This window comes from Myzus persicae, unplaced genomic scaffold (genome assembly GCF_001856785.1).
Source record: "Myzus persicae strain clone G006 unplaced genomic scaffold, MPER_G0061.0, whole genome shotgun sequence".
NCBI lineage: Eukaryota > Metazoa > Arthropoda > Insecta > Hemiptera > Aphididae > Myzus > Myzus persicae.
The window spans coordinates 17,082-30,438 of NW_019104391.1; the positions used below are offsets into that span (position 1 = coordinate 17,082).

At 29.8% G+C, this 13,357-nt stretch overlaps 1 protein-coding gene across 1 annotated transcript; it reads left to right on the top strand.

The window, feature by feature from the left end:
• The first annotated feature begins 886 nt into the window (after window positions 1–886).
• LOC111041827 (sugar transporter ERD6-like 6) lies at window positions 887–12,181 on the top strand. The gene is made up of 6 exons (XM_022326263.1): window positions 887–1,026; window positions 2,781–3,116; window positions 5,153–5,418; window positions 5,482–5,685; window positions 11,547–11,786; window positions 11,987–12,181. Exons 1-6 carry the CDS (start codon window positions 948–950, stop codon window positions 12,179–12,181), a joined length of 1,320 nt encoding a protein of 439 aa, XP_022181955.1. The 5' UTR covers window positions 887–947.
• The last annotated feature ends 1,176 nt before the right edge of the window (window positions 12,182–13,357 follow it).

A 13,357-nucleotide genomic window follows, 5' to 3' on the forward strand; every position in this document is an offset into this window, starting at 1 on the left:
ATTATTACAGTACAAAATAATATACTCTGTTCGGCGAGAGACCACGACTGCGCGGCGGACGAAAACTGGACGATCCCAACCACTCTTACTCGCTACGGCTACGCGCCACCTAGCCACCGGTAACTGCTCAGAATTCGGTCCATGCACACAGTGTCATGTATTTGTGATTTCAATTCACATGTTTGAGCTCGTTTCGTGTTATTTAATAAATAATTAATTTTAAAAAAATGTGTTGTATATACTTTATAATAGAATATTATTATATTATTATCATTGGTATAATACGTAGGATATTATTTTAACAGCCGGCACAAACGTTGATTTGAATTCATTACGTATACAAAATAGTTTTAGTTGTAGAGAGGGGATATGTGAAGGAGCGCCCCTATTTCCGTCAGTCATATGCGAGAAATGGTCCTGGTCTCTCGGCGAACAGAGTATAATATAATGTGTTATGGCTATATATACGTGTAAAACACACCTTCCCCCGGTGAAAATTTATGCGGGCGCCCTTGCTTAAAAATTGTGATGAACGACAAATTGCAATGTCATACGCGTGTAAGACGGAAACATCCATGTGGTTGCGATGTCCTCTTAGTATTACAAATATCCTTAATGATTTCAAAATCATAAGGACTTAAGGTATCTAAAAATCAGAATTTAAACAAATGTTTTATTGAAGGGAAAATAGGGAAGATTTTAATCAAAATATCACTAACGTCAGGGATTTCTTACTGTTAGCTATGATTGTTTCCGTCTTTTATTGTTTTTTTTGATTTATTGTAATAAATAAAAAAATGTATCTGGTTAACGATAATTGATGTTTGAATGCTTATATCGATAGACTGTTTATATTTATGTTTAAATAATTATTATTTATAAAAATGGTCCATAAAAACATTTTTGATTATAATACTCATTTGTAAAAATACTGTTACAACACAGTTATGTCGGGATGTTCATCAAGAAAACCTCTTATCGTGTTATTAGAGAGCAGAAGACGGCAATTTATTTTTACAATGTTGGGTGAGGATAAAGTTTGTAATTATATTAGTTTTCTTTTAGTATTTATACATACTGATTACAGGAACGCAAGCCTGGGCATAAACGACTTAAAAAGTTATAGCTAAGTTGATTTTAATCAAATCCAAGTTACGTTTATCACTTAATTTATAAGTAATTAAATAATAAATATAATGAAATCATTATTAATGATACATATTCCTTAAAAATTTACTTTTTTTTTCTTGTAAACCTTATTACTGGCTATTTATGTTGTAGAAATAAAAAATATAAATAACTTAGTTAATTGTAATGTTCCACATTCCTTTTTTCTTAACTGAGTTAAAAAAAATTGGGATAATTATTAACTTAAAACTCTTTAAAATATTTTATATCAACTTAACTTAACTCAGTTAAAAATTATAATTAACTTGCCCAGGATTGCAGAAACGTATATAAGGTGGGTTATTTGGGTAGGGTTCATTCCCCAAAATGTTTTCAAAAAATATTTATTTTTATGACCTACTTCCGTCCACAAATTATATTTTTGTGAGCATACCTGTAGACTTAATATACAGAAAAATAATATGTTTAAGTCATTTTAATTAACTGATTAACTGCGGAATACTAATACCATTATTAAATTATTATGAAGAAATCCAATTAAAAGAAGACGTGATGTAGGTTAGGGTTGGATACAAATGAGGGAGTGGTGTTATTATAGCTGAATTTTTGGTTAGGTACTACTTCAAATATTTTTATCTTTTATAATAGTTTATTAAGGTTATTTACAAAAAAGTGTTAGGTAAACTTTATTGTTTGTATCCGTACCATCTTCAGACTGAAAACCCTCATATGTAAATAACTTTTCATCGATATTTTAGCGTATCAATGGCCTATTACATGTTATAGGTGGGTACGAGTATTTTATTTATGTATCGTATATAGGTGCTTATTTAGTCTAGCCCAATAAACCCATTCTTTTCTTTTTTAATTCTTAGATCACTCCGGTTCTTTGAAATTGATTTCTTAATTATTCCTTAAGTATGCAACAGGACTGTCAAAACCCGATTTCAATTATTTAAATTGTTTACAATAGTTTGTACTAAGTGGAAAATGATACACTTCCAGTAGATTCATCATGCATTATTACTGATAATGATCATCTCGACATTAAATTTTGCGTCTTTAATAATATTAACATTATTAAGAATTTAACATCAAAACTCTCGATTAATCTTTAAATATTCCAAAAAATATGTGTCATCACTAATCACATTTTACAAAATAATTGTTTTGATTTTGTTGATTCATGAAGATTTCAATGAAAGTGTTCTGCTCCAGCTTAATTTAATTGAGAGGTATATAAGTAAAGAATTTCAATTAGTGTTGAAAAAATTATGTCTATTGAGAGAATTTTAGGAAATAAATTAAAGATTATCTATCTATTGTTTTTAAAATGAATAAGTACCTAAATATTATTATTTGGAGTTTATATTATTGTAGTTTTAAAATTAAATAAATCACATTTGAATTATTACTAACCAACCTTTTTTCCATATGTATTGCTCATTCAGAGTGAATGTATTGAGGCATTGGTGAAAACACTTGTGAAGCAAAAACACTCGAACATCACCTTAATTATTATCTATTATAAATAAATGTTATAATATAATACATTATGATACCTAAAATTATTAGTTTTATAAAAACTATGATTCCTATTATTATTTTTTCAAAGTAGTAAAATGTAGGTAGTTTTTAATTGTATTATTTAGTAGCTTCGTGTTCATTAACGATTGGTATGTGTTTGGAGTGGACGTGGTGTTCGACAGACATAGAAAAGTACCAATCGAAAATGTTGAAAGATCTTCTGTTTCTTGGAGCAATTACCAGCGCTGGACCTGCGGCAATTGTAGCGTCATTGGTTGGTCTTAAATCGGTACTTGCCATAGGCATGGTTATTACTTTCTGTGGATCCGTCATAATTGTGTATTCAATGGGTGTATTGACGGCACTATATACAGGACGTATCTTGCAAGGCTTTGGCGCTGGAGTCGTGTGTGTTATCGTACCCAACTTTGTTGCTGAAATTGCAGAGCCAAAATTCAGAAGTAAATATTTTATTGCATCAAATACATATACTTTATAAAACACGTTCGTAAAAGTCGTAAATACAAAAACCTCCTTTAGAATCTAAACAAATGTATCTATGTGGTATTTATGTTGTATGTGTAGTGATCTCTAGCGTACAGGTACCGTTGACTGAATAGGATAAGGTAGAGTTGTGATAATTGGGTGCACAGAATACTATGTTAATTGTTTTTATTTAAATTCTTCAAAAGTGTTATGTGTTAAAATTAAAACTATAAAATATTTCTATACTTGTTCAAAATAAGATCATCACCCGGCAGCCAAGTTGTGCGCATGGGCGTGGCTTTGTTCTAAAGCACTGGTCTTGTGAGTCGACATGGTAGGGGAAATGTCTAACAACGCATCTGACCGCTGCTTGTCGAAAACTGGTCACCGTAAGGTAATGATCTCATTTTGAACACAGTATATGTATCAGAATATTCAGATCTTGAAATATTCTAAATATCTAGAAACTACACGATTTCAACTCGTATATTTTCTGAGTTCAAAATATCGATGAACAAATTAAATACGTCTATTATAAGTATAATTAAAACTTTCAAAAGTCTACTGGCTTGAAGAGGCTCGTTATACATCTGTCAAATCACTTATAAAATATCAATTTATAAATCATTAGTGTCTTATTTAAAACTATCCTCCACCAGACCATTACAATGAGAATACTGCTCTCGAGGGTCGTAACGCGGTGCAATTGAATTCGCTAACAAATACAGGTAGTTAATATTTTGCCCATAATAAGTATCTTTGAATAGCTCACTAATTTTTTTTCCTAATAATATTGGTTACTAAAGTGTTATTTTCCAGTTATTATCTTACACAAAATTATTTAGTTAATATAGTGCAAAAATCTTACAAGAGGGGAAAAAATAAAAGTTAATTAATTATTAAAAATAAATAATCATAAACATAATATTAATATATCATAAATAAAAATATTATATTAAACCATTTGTCATGGCTTATACTTATTGTCTTATATATTTTTATGTATTGAAACATAGAATTTACATTAGTGTCATGTTTTCACATTTTATCTTCTAAAAAAAAATTGTATTTTTATTTTCTTTCCAGTGTGGTTTTTTTATATAGGAAATTCTCATAATAATTGTAATAACAACTTGAATACTATTTTATGCATTTTTTTTTTTAAATTTGAATTTATTTTGATGTGGTGAATAAAGTTGTGAATTAAATTTAGAATGAAAAGACGAGTTAATTGGTCGATATTCACTATTGCTTTTTTTCTGACCAAATTTCCGATGGAAATATTGAATCATCGTCTAAATAATTTCCAACTAAACAATCATTTAATTTGATAAATTTTTCATTCATAGGCTGTATTTTGGGTAGTTAAACGGAAAAGCAATCCCCAACTAATTGTCGATCTAGAAATGGCAATCCATTAATATAAGATAAATATTGCCCTCTTTCTATCTTATCCCATTTTCTTCATGATTAACATGTAAAAATATTTTTTTCTTACGTTTTCACATCCATGTCTTTCAAAATATCATCCCTCTTGTCTACTACTAGGCAAGTTTGGACGTAAAGATGCTTGAGCTTGAAATGTATTGTCTTATATATGTCTTTGGTTGTTATTGCATTTATATTATCCTCCCCATTTTAAGCATTTAATGTTTGTTTCATTTCATTAATGACTGTCATTGATGATTGGTCTCAGTCGTAATACCTCAAAAAAAGTCAAACAATGTTTTAAATATTAACAAATTTGGAAAATGTTAATGTTAGCATGTTGTGAAAATTTCAAATGTCTACGGTTATTCGTATTGTAATTACAAACATTTTTTTCAAAAATCGATTGATGGAAATTCGTTAATTTACCGATGAATTTTTAACATCTCATAAATGTTAAAAACTAACCGAACCAATGTTAGAGGGTCTACATACAAAATTAAAATATGTCTTAACTCTATGCCTAAAAGCCACCCTAATAATGCTCTTTATTATTTTATTTATTTTTTTTTATATTATATAGGTCTGTTAACTGGTTTCCATTATCTACACTTGTTAATTGGTATGATTTTGTCACGTGTCATAAGAGAATTCTATAATTATTCATATGTGAATATGGGAACTGTAGCTATGGTTGTTGTGAACCTTCTAGCACTGTTAGCTGTCAACGACCCACCTTATTATAGGATGAAGTTTTGTGAAAAGTGGTCTAGTATTTATAATCTTGATTATAATCTACAGATTCAAGATTATTGTCATACTAAAGTGTTACATCATAATTATTACAAAGTATGATTCCAGGGACTAAATATCTACTGAATTATTGTTAAATTTATATGTATAATTTCACAGATTTTTAAAATCGAGGACAACCACTATTTGTTTTTGTATTTTACGAAAAAACGATTTTGGCGACCGCTATTGATCAACGTCTGTTTAATTAGTATTCAACAATTTAGTGGTCAATTTTCTCTAACGTATAAGCTTCAATGTCTTTACGGAATACTATCTATAAGTGAAATAATACCAACCGTGACTGCAGTCCTACTTCTTCAAGTAAGTATATCCGTGTTGCATGAGGATATTAAGTATTTCTAAATGAAATACCTATATATAATTGAGTATCTGTGATCTACAGATACTCCTAGTACTTAGTCACAGATTGGCAACACGCATGCCAAAGTTATAGCCTATAGCCCAGGTGGGTTCTCACGGCTTGTGGCTCGGCGCACAGTGGGAGGAATATGAGTTCTAGCCGGCCAAAATTAATAAGGTCAAAAATCAATACATAAATGATAGATAAATAAATATTACATATATACTAAATTGTATTTCAACAGAATTTATTACTTTATCATTTATTACTATCAAGAAAAACAAAACATCACCAAATAACAATAATATTAGTTCATTTTATAACTTAAGTCAAATACTTATAATTTATTATTTGTTTAAACGTTGACATTGAATTTGAATAATAATATTACAAACAAAATCGTTTTATTTTTTATAATAAACATTTATGTATGAAATTTAAAAATTAAATTTATCTGGTACTTAATTGGATAACTAAAAAATTAATAAATATAAAAAACATTAATAATTATTCAGAATAACTACTATTTATTTCACTATCACTAGTTTCTGTTTCATTCAGTTCTGAGCTTTCGATGTTAAGTAAATGAATGGCTTCTGGAGGTAATTTAGTATGTGATTTGTTAGGTTGTGTTCTTAAACTTGTAATTAATGGATCAGATGACACTAATAAGAAATTAAAAATATCTGTATTTGTATGAATACGTGATGATTTTCGAGAATGATGTTCTCTGAATCGATTGTAGTTTTTATTACTTGCCTCTTGAGCCTCTTCCGACAACTGCCCAATCGGTACAAGAGCATTTTTTATAATTAATGAGCCATGCATTAAAATTTTGTGTATACTTGGTGGCATTCTGTACCAATTATAATGTTTGACATAAAGTTCTGCAGTATCTTTTGCATAGTTTTCGAATTCGTCATAATTTATTTCAGAACCACAAAAAATAACTGTTAAAATAGTTGAGAATCGGTTTAATAAATTTAAATTGATTCCAGTGATTTCAGCAACTTTTTCTGTGTTCCTAAAAAACCGTCTAGCTAAATTTCCTGTATTAGACGTACCTCTACCCTGAACAACTTTATCAACTTTAATACCTAATTCATTCCAAAGACGAAATTGTATTTCCTTCTTTTTTTCCTCAATTTTCTTCTTTTGTTCGGAAGTTGTTCGTTTCGTAGTAGGAGCCGATTCTAATTTATACGCAATGTGCAATACTAATTCTAAAAATTAACAGAATAAAACAATGCTACTGTCAGTTATAGAATTTTGTCTGCACTCGGTATCATCAGTTTCTATATCATGAAAACTTTGGTGGTATTCGCTGTGACCCGAACTACCATCGCACCCCCACTTACATATAAATTTGAGCTCGGAATACTCTTCCGCATAATCAATTGTATCATCAAAATCTAATGTTTCCCATAACCGTTTAATTGTATGGTCCAACAAATTTTGAAGTGGAACTGACGCACTTATTTCACTTATAATTATACTTTCAGGGTAACATCTATATTTAGCTAATCGAACTCTATCATACGAAGGGTATATGTCAGCTCCGTGTTTTTTAGCACCTAATCTAGTTTTGTGATACGCATTTTTAGTCATGTGAGTATCGATGATAAATGCTACAGCCTCATCATCTGTGTAAGAAGTATATTTATTTTTCACTTCAGTTTTATACAATTTTCTAATCTTTATTGCACGTTGGGGAGAATACTCTGTTGCCTGGGAAAGAAGATCGGCTGCAGCACGTTTCCCTTCAACATACAATGTCGATTTCGCTGCACAGATTAATTCATCTGATGAAGTTATTTCTCTTAGGTTTTTTATTTGCCTGCGCTTAGAACGATCACTTGACTCTAAAAAAGATTTACGTGGCCTACCAGAACTTGTGGAAGGTTCGTACAATTCTTCACATTTTTTCAATAATGGAATTTTAAATTCTAAATCCAACCAATTATCATTTTTCTTTAAAAATTTAGTCAAACACCGATTTGAATCTAACCATTTCTTCTTTAACGTACTACTAAATCCTTCAACTTTATTTTGAATACATTTATCAAATTCCTCATTGCCTTCTAAATTCGATTTTTCTCCCAGCCTATGAGTTATGTAAGCAATCATTGCATTTCGTGATTCATAAGTACTTGATGTTAAAGTAAAACTATTATTTTTTAAAACTTCAAATAAACAGCGATTTTTTACGATGCTACTTTCATCTAGAAAAATAAATTTATTTCAATAAGGGGCAAATCGGGGCAACTTATAAATGAAATAATTCAAAGTGTACATATATATGCTTAAACTAAAACAAAATTCAAACCTCTAAGAGCCTCTAAAAAAAATGTCTACACAATGAAAATTAAATAAAGTGGAATTTCTTTAGATTCATGATATCTATGAATTTTTGTTACGACATATTACTTAGTAAATAGTACTTAGAACAAATGTAACTTACTCATGTCTGTTGGTTGATCCATTTTTGATTTAGCAAAAAACAATTACATTTATACTCATGAAATAACGACAACGGACAAACTAAAATGAAAGCTATGAACGAATAACAAGTGATTGCGCTAAATGCAATAATCTTAAGTACATTACCTACTCCTATCAGCTCATTAATTAACAATTATTACATAACGTGATATATTTACCATCGTCATATCAGTGGGTACAAATATTCTCAGTATTAATCGTTAATTACAATACCTAAATTTTCTATTTTTGGCCAGCTAGAACTCGTATTCCTCCCACTGTGCGGCGTGCTTGTTGTACCGATCTCTAATATTTACATTTTTCCACCAAATATCTGAGTTTAAAATTACTAAACTCTGTCTCAAAAGAGAACAATCACTTTTTGCGCATCGCAAATGATTCTATTGGAACCTCTAAGACCACGTGATCTCGCTGAGAAGTTAACGCGAAGAAGCGCTAGCACCAGAAGTTGGTTGGAAATGCATTATTCGCTTTTGAGACAAAGTATTGTGCTGTAGATTAGATATCAAATCTCTGCGCAACTGAATTTTTTATTGACCACTTATGACTGGCCCACGAACCACCGGTTGGGAACACTGTGTTAGGCGAAGAGCACGGGCGCAAATAGTGTTTGTTAGCCGAATACTCATATGACCATTGTATGTCCATAATATGTTAGTATTTCAAAATAATTTGACTATTTTTTTAACTATTTATAGACATAAGATATTTTTTATTTTTATTAGATTTTTGGAAAATTATTGTCGATAAAAATAATTTTCGCTTAGTCAAAAAACTTGAAAATTGCTACGAGGTTTTTCATACATTTTTTATGATACAAGTTGAGAATATTAAAAATGCACAGGCACTAATTTTAAGAAGCATTTTAAGTTCAAATTTTGGGAAAATTATGACATTTTGAAAAATTATTTTTTAGTTAAAAATGTATAAAATGTTCAATTTATACAGCCAAGGATTGACAATTTAAAATAAGGTACCTCATAAGTTGCTACAATAACAGTTTAAAAATATTATCGATTAGGCACAATCTGTTTTCATAGACATTGATATTATTGCCTAGTCATTTTAGAGAATACCTATCCATCATAGACAATTAAAGAAACAATTTAATAGTAATACATTAGTTGTATGATTGGCCAGTCATTGTCATTATCGACCAAGACTATGTAGTCATTAACAATTTATACAATGAAAAACTAACAGCCAACCGGGTAGTGATAATAGGTACATAATATATTATGTTATTTACTTTTTAGGAATAAACAATGGGTACTTGATGAAATCAAATTTTTAATAATTTCAATAGTTGTATGGAGATCATGTATGGACATCACTTATTATCACATGGTAAGCTGCCATGGAACTTTAACGTTTAAAGCTGATTCGACAAGTATATTTATTTGTTTTGTATCTTTGAAATCCTTTAGTTCCTATAACATTGTTGACCCAATCGACTTCACGGAGTGTTATTTCTTTTTCGGCAAAAAACTTCAGGTTGTTTTCAAGGAGAATAAAACTTTTTGTCGCAAGGAAAAATATCTATTATTGTGTATAAATGTTAGTGAAAACCGTTCTCTGTACCTTAACATACTTTTTATTAATTTAAATTAATTTCTTTATTTTTAAATTTGCGTACATAATTTATACATGTTGTATCCTATACTAATGACGACAGTCAACAAATTTCGGGGTGAGCCTTTAGCTTGGTCAACATCGGGAATTGAAACTCGAACATTTACCCCTACTTCAAGATCTTCAAATTTTTTATTAGATTTTTTAATCATTTTTTTGGCCTGATTTTCCAAGCATTTTGCAGATAATTGTCTTTCATTCAATATTTGGTCATGTTTAACATTGACTAAAATATAAAAAGCAGTTGTTTAATCGTCGCGATTGTTTTTTGGAATAATTTATTTTTTCATTAATTTGTCATTTGCCTCATTTCGAACCTTGCCACTTTCACATTCCTGGGAACCCTCCCAGGAAGCTCAGAAGGAAATGTTGTAGAGATTTTCTCAACGAGTTATTAAAGTAGCTTTATACATTAAAAAAAAAAAATATATCAAGTAGGGGTAGTGTAACCACTGGGTGACTCCTCCCATCGCGTTTTCATATGAATACTTTCTAATATCACATATTTCTGAAGGAACAGATTGTATATCTAATAAAAAATAAAAAATTAATAAAATTAATTCGTCATTTGATACATAATAGTGTACACTGTACACTCTCTGAGTCATTGCTTATAGATTTAATTCCTCATTCTTTTACATTGAGAACATCATACTCAAAAATGTATCTATAATCATTTGCACTTTTCTTCCCATATTTTTCCTTAGCTAATTTCACTTGATGTAATCTTAACGTTTATTTCTCTTTGTTTAAAAATGATTTATTTTCCTCAAGTTTATTCTTCAATAAATCAGATAAATGATAATGCATCGTATAACTTTTGACGCATTTCATTTGAATTCGTGTTTTAAAAAAATAGTTTAACTGTGATTAGTTGCTGTGGGTAAACTATATAATATTTGTTAAAAAACACTAAACAGGAATCTAATCTTGAAGTGGGTATTAAAATTAAAACCATTAAAGATAAAATTGACTACAAGACGATACGAAATGTTATAATGACTAGCCAATCTATCAAATTACAATATCGTCTGATTTAGAAAGTCAATGTTATAAATATATGTCCATTAGAAATAATGACAAAGTTACCCAGACATTATATATTATATTATATACAAATGCAACCTCTGTCACAAGAACGCCTTTACCGATTTCATTCATCTTTTTTTTCAAGTAAGATGACATCATGGAACAGGTTTTTAGACATAAATTTGGTTTGAAAAAATTACGATTGGAGTGAAATGTGTGGTGGATATGAAATGACAGTGGCGATCTGTTCATCAAAAAATAAACTAAATCATAATATATTTTTTGTTACTAATGACAACTATTAGATATACCTTAGTAAGAATGGTATTCCTAATTTTTCGTCGGTTGTCCGAAAAAGCTAGAGGATATTAGATAGGGTAGCTTGAGCCTTGTAATTTTTATTATCTAAATATATCTAGGTATAATTTTGACACTTACAAGTTAAATTATACATATACATACGCACCATGCATTTACAGCGCGTGTAGGGACCACTCCTGGTTATTTGACTCGTGGCTCTATCTACGCGCCGTGGGAACCACCCTTAACGATTGCTGCTCGATTACCATTTCTATTTAGTATTTTATTATATTGTATCATATGGTACGGTCAATTTATGTTTAAAAATTTAATTTTTGAATTTATTCATCTTTTTTAGCTTATTACATGTATTGTATGTTTATGCATCGTCAGTGTTTTGGAAAAGAAAAATTTATTAATCATTTCGGGATTTGGAATGGCAATAACTTTATCTTTAATGAATGTCACATACCATATAGAAATTAAAGATAAAGATGAACTATGGTTAACTAGTTTAATTTTAATTTATATTATATTTTATTCAATCGGATATGGTCCAGTTCCTTGGATGTTGATGCCTGAACTATGCCCAAGATCAGTAAGTTAACTATTACATGTATAGAAGTATTTAACTGTTAGGTTAGGTTATTTATAAATATTTTTATAATTAAACTGTACTGTGACAAGAAGATATTTACTGAATTATTTTGATAGGTAGCAGGTACCTAATTTATAATATGTAATGTACAAATAGGTAGGTACTGAGCAATTTTAATTCAGTTAGCTTTTTTTTTTCAGTCGAGATTGTGGACTTCTGGCATCACAGTCAGTTTATACGCTTTCCTGAGTTTAGTCAATAATCAATCATTTTATATTATCAATTTTAACATTAGATTAGTTTACGGAATGGACATTTTCACAATTGTAAGTTTAATTGCTGCATATGTTGCGTATTTGTATGTACCAAAATTAAAAGACTGTGTTCTAACATAAAATATGTTTTTTTTTATTGAATTCGAAGTTTTGTAAATTGTTTTATGGTTGCTACAACAAAAATATAATTATCACAATCATAGATAGTAATAATTTCACACTAATAATTTTGTTAACAACTTTTATATAAATTTAACATGATTCATATTTATAAAAGAAAATGTACTGTAATAGAGTTAAAAAAACTACCATTAGTTTAAGTAATCATGAAAATACATCTTTGTATTTTCTACCAAATTATCATTAATTGTAAAGTAAACATTTTGTTATAATGTCTGAATACGATTTTTATATTTTACATTAACAAGATGTTATTCAATTATTACCAAACCGCTTGGTAAATGGTACTAGTGTTAGATAAAAATAACCGATTGTTTGGTAAACCCTATCCAACAGTATCACTGACATCACAATTATTACAACTCGATCTATATTTTCGCTGCAGCATCGTAGCGACCTGCACACTATATGTTTGCATTATTCAACTGTAATCCGTAATTACTACGACCACAATGCCATATTTTCATTTTTCAAATGTTTGTACCTACATTTTAGGTTACTCAGTTGACAGTTTTTTGATTTTTCGGTTTCAAGTGTTATTTTAAAATACCTAAATAAATCTGTTCTCATTTCGGTCGTAATGTGCGCTCGTTAATTGTTAGAAGCATGCTCCCCGCTCTCTTATCAAATCTTTAACCACAGAAAAAACGGAAAGAAATCTCAAGGCTTATCAAAAAAACTATCTTAAATTTACATATTTTAAATTTAACAGTGATGCTTGGATTCAGATATTTCCCTTTTTTTTGATTTCTGTGGTCTGTGGGTACACGGTTAATCTGAAATTTTTGCCACGTCACCAACATACATAACTTAAAGCGGTTTTCGGGCAAAACGCTCTTACCACTTTTCTTCGTCGACGTCCGAAAAGCTAGCAATAGCATAGACATATTTGAGGTTAAGTTCCTTCTTAACTCAGCAATCGTTGTCGAAAATCTCCATCCATCAAAGAGCCCTCCACAATGCTATGCCAGTCTTACGGACATACCCAAAAATACTGTTTCCATGATTCACAATGTGTGAAATGTGAGGAAAATCACACCTCGGATTCTTGTACCAAGACACTCTACTCTCCAGCTAGATGTGCTTTATGCAATGACAGCCACCAACTTCAAAGGC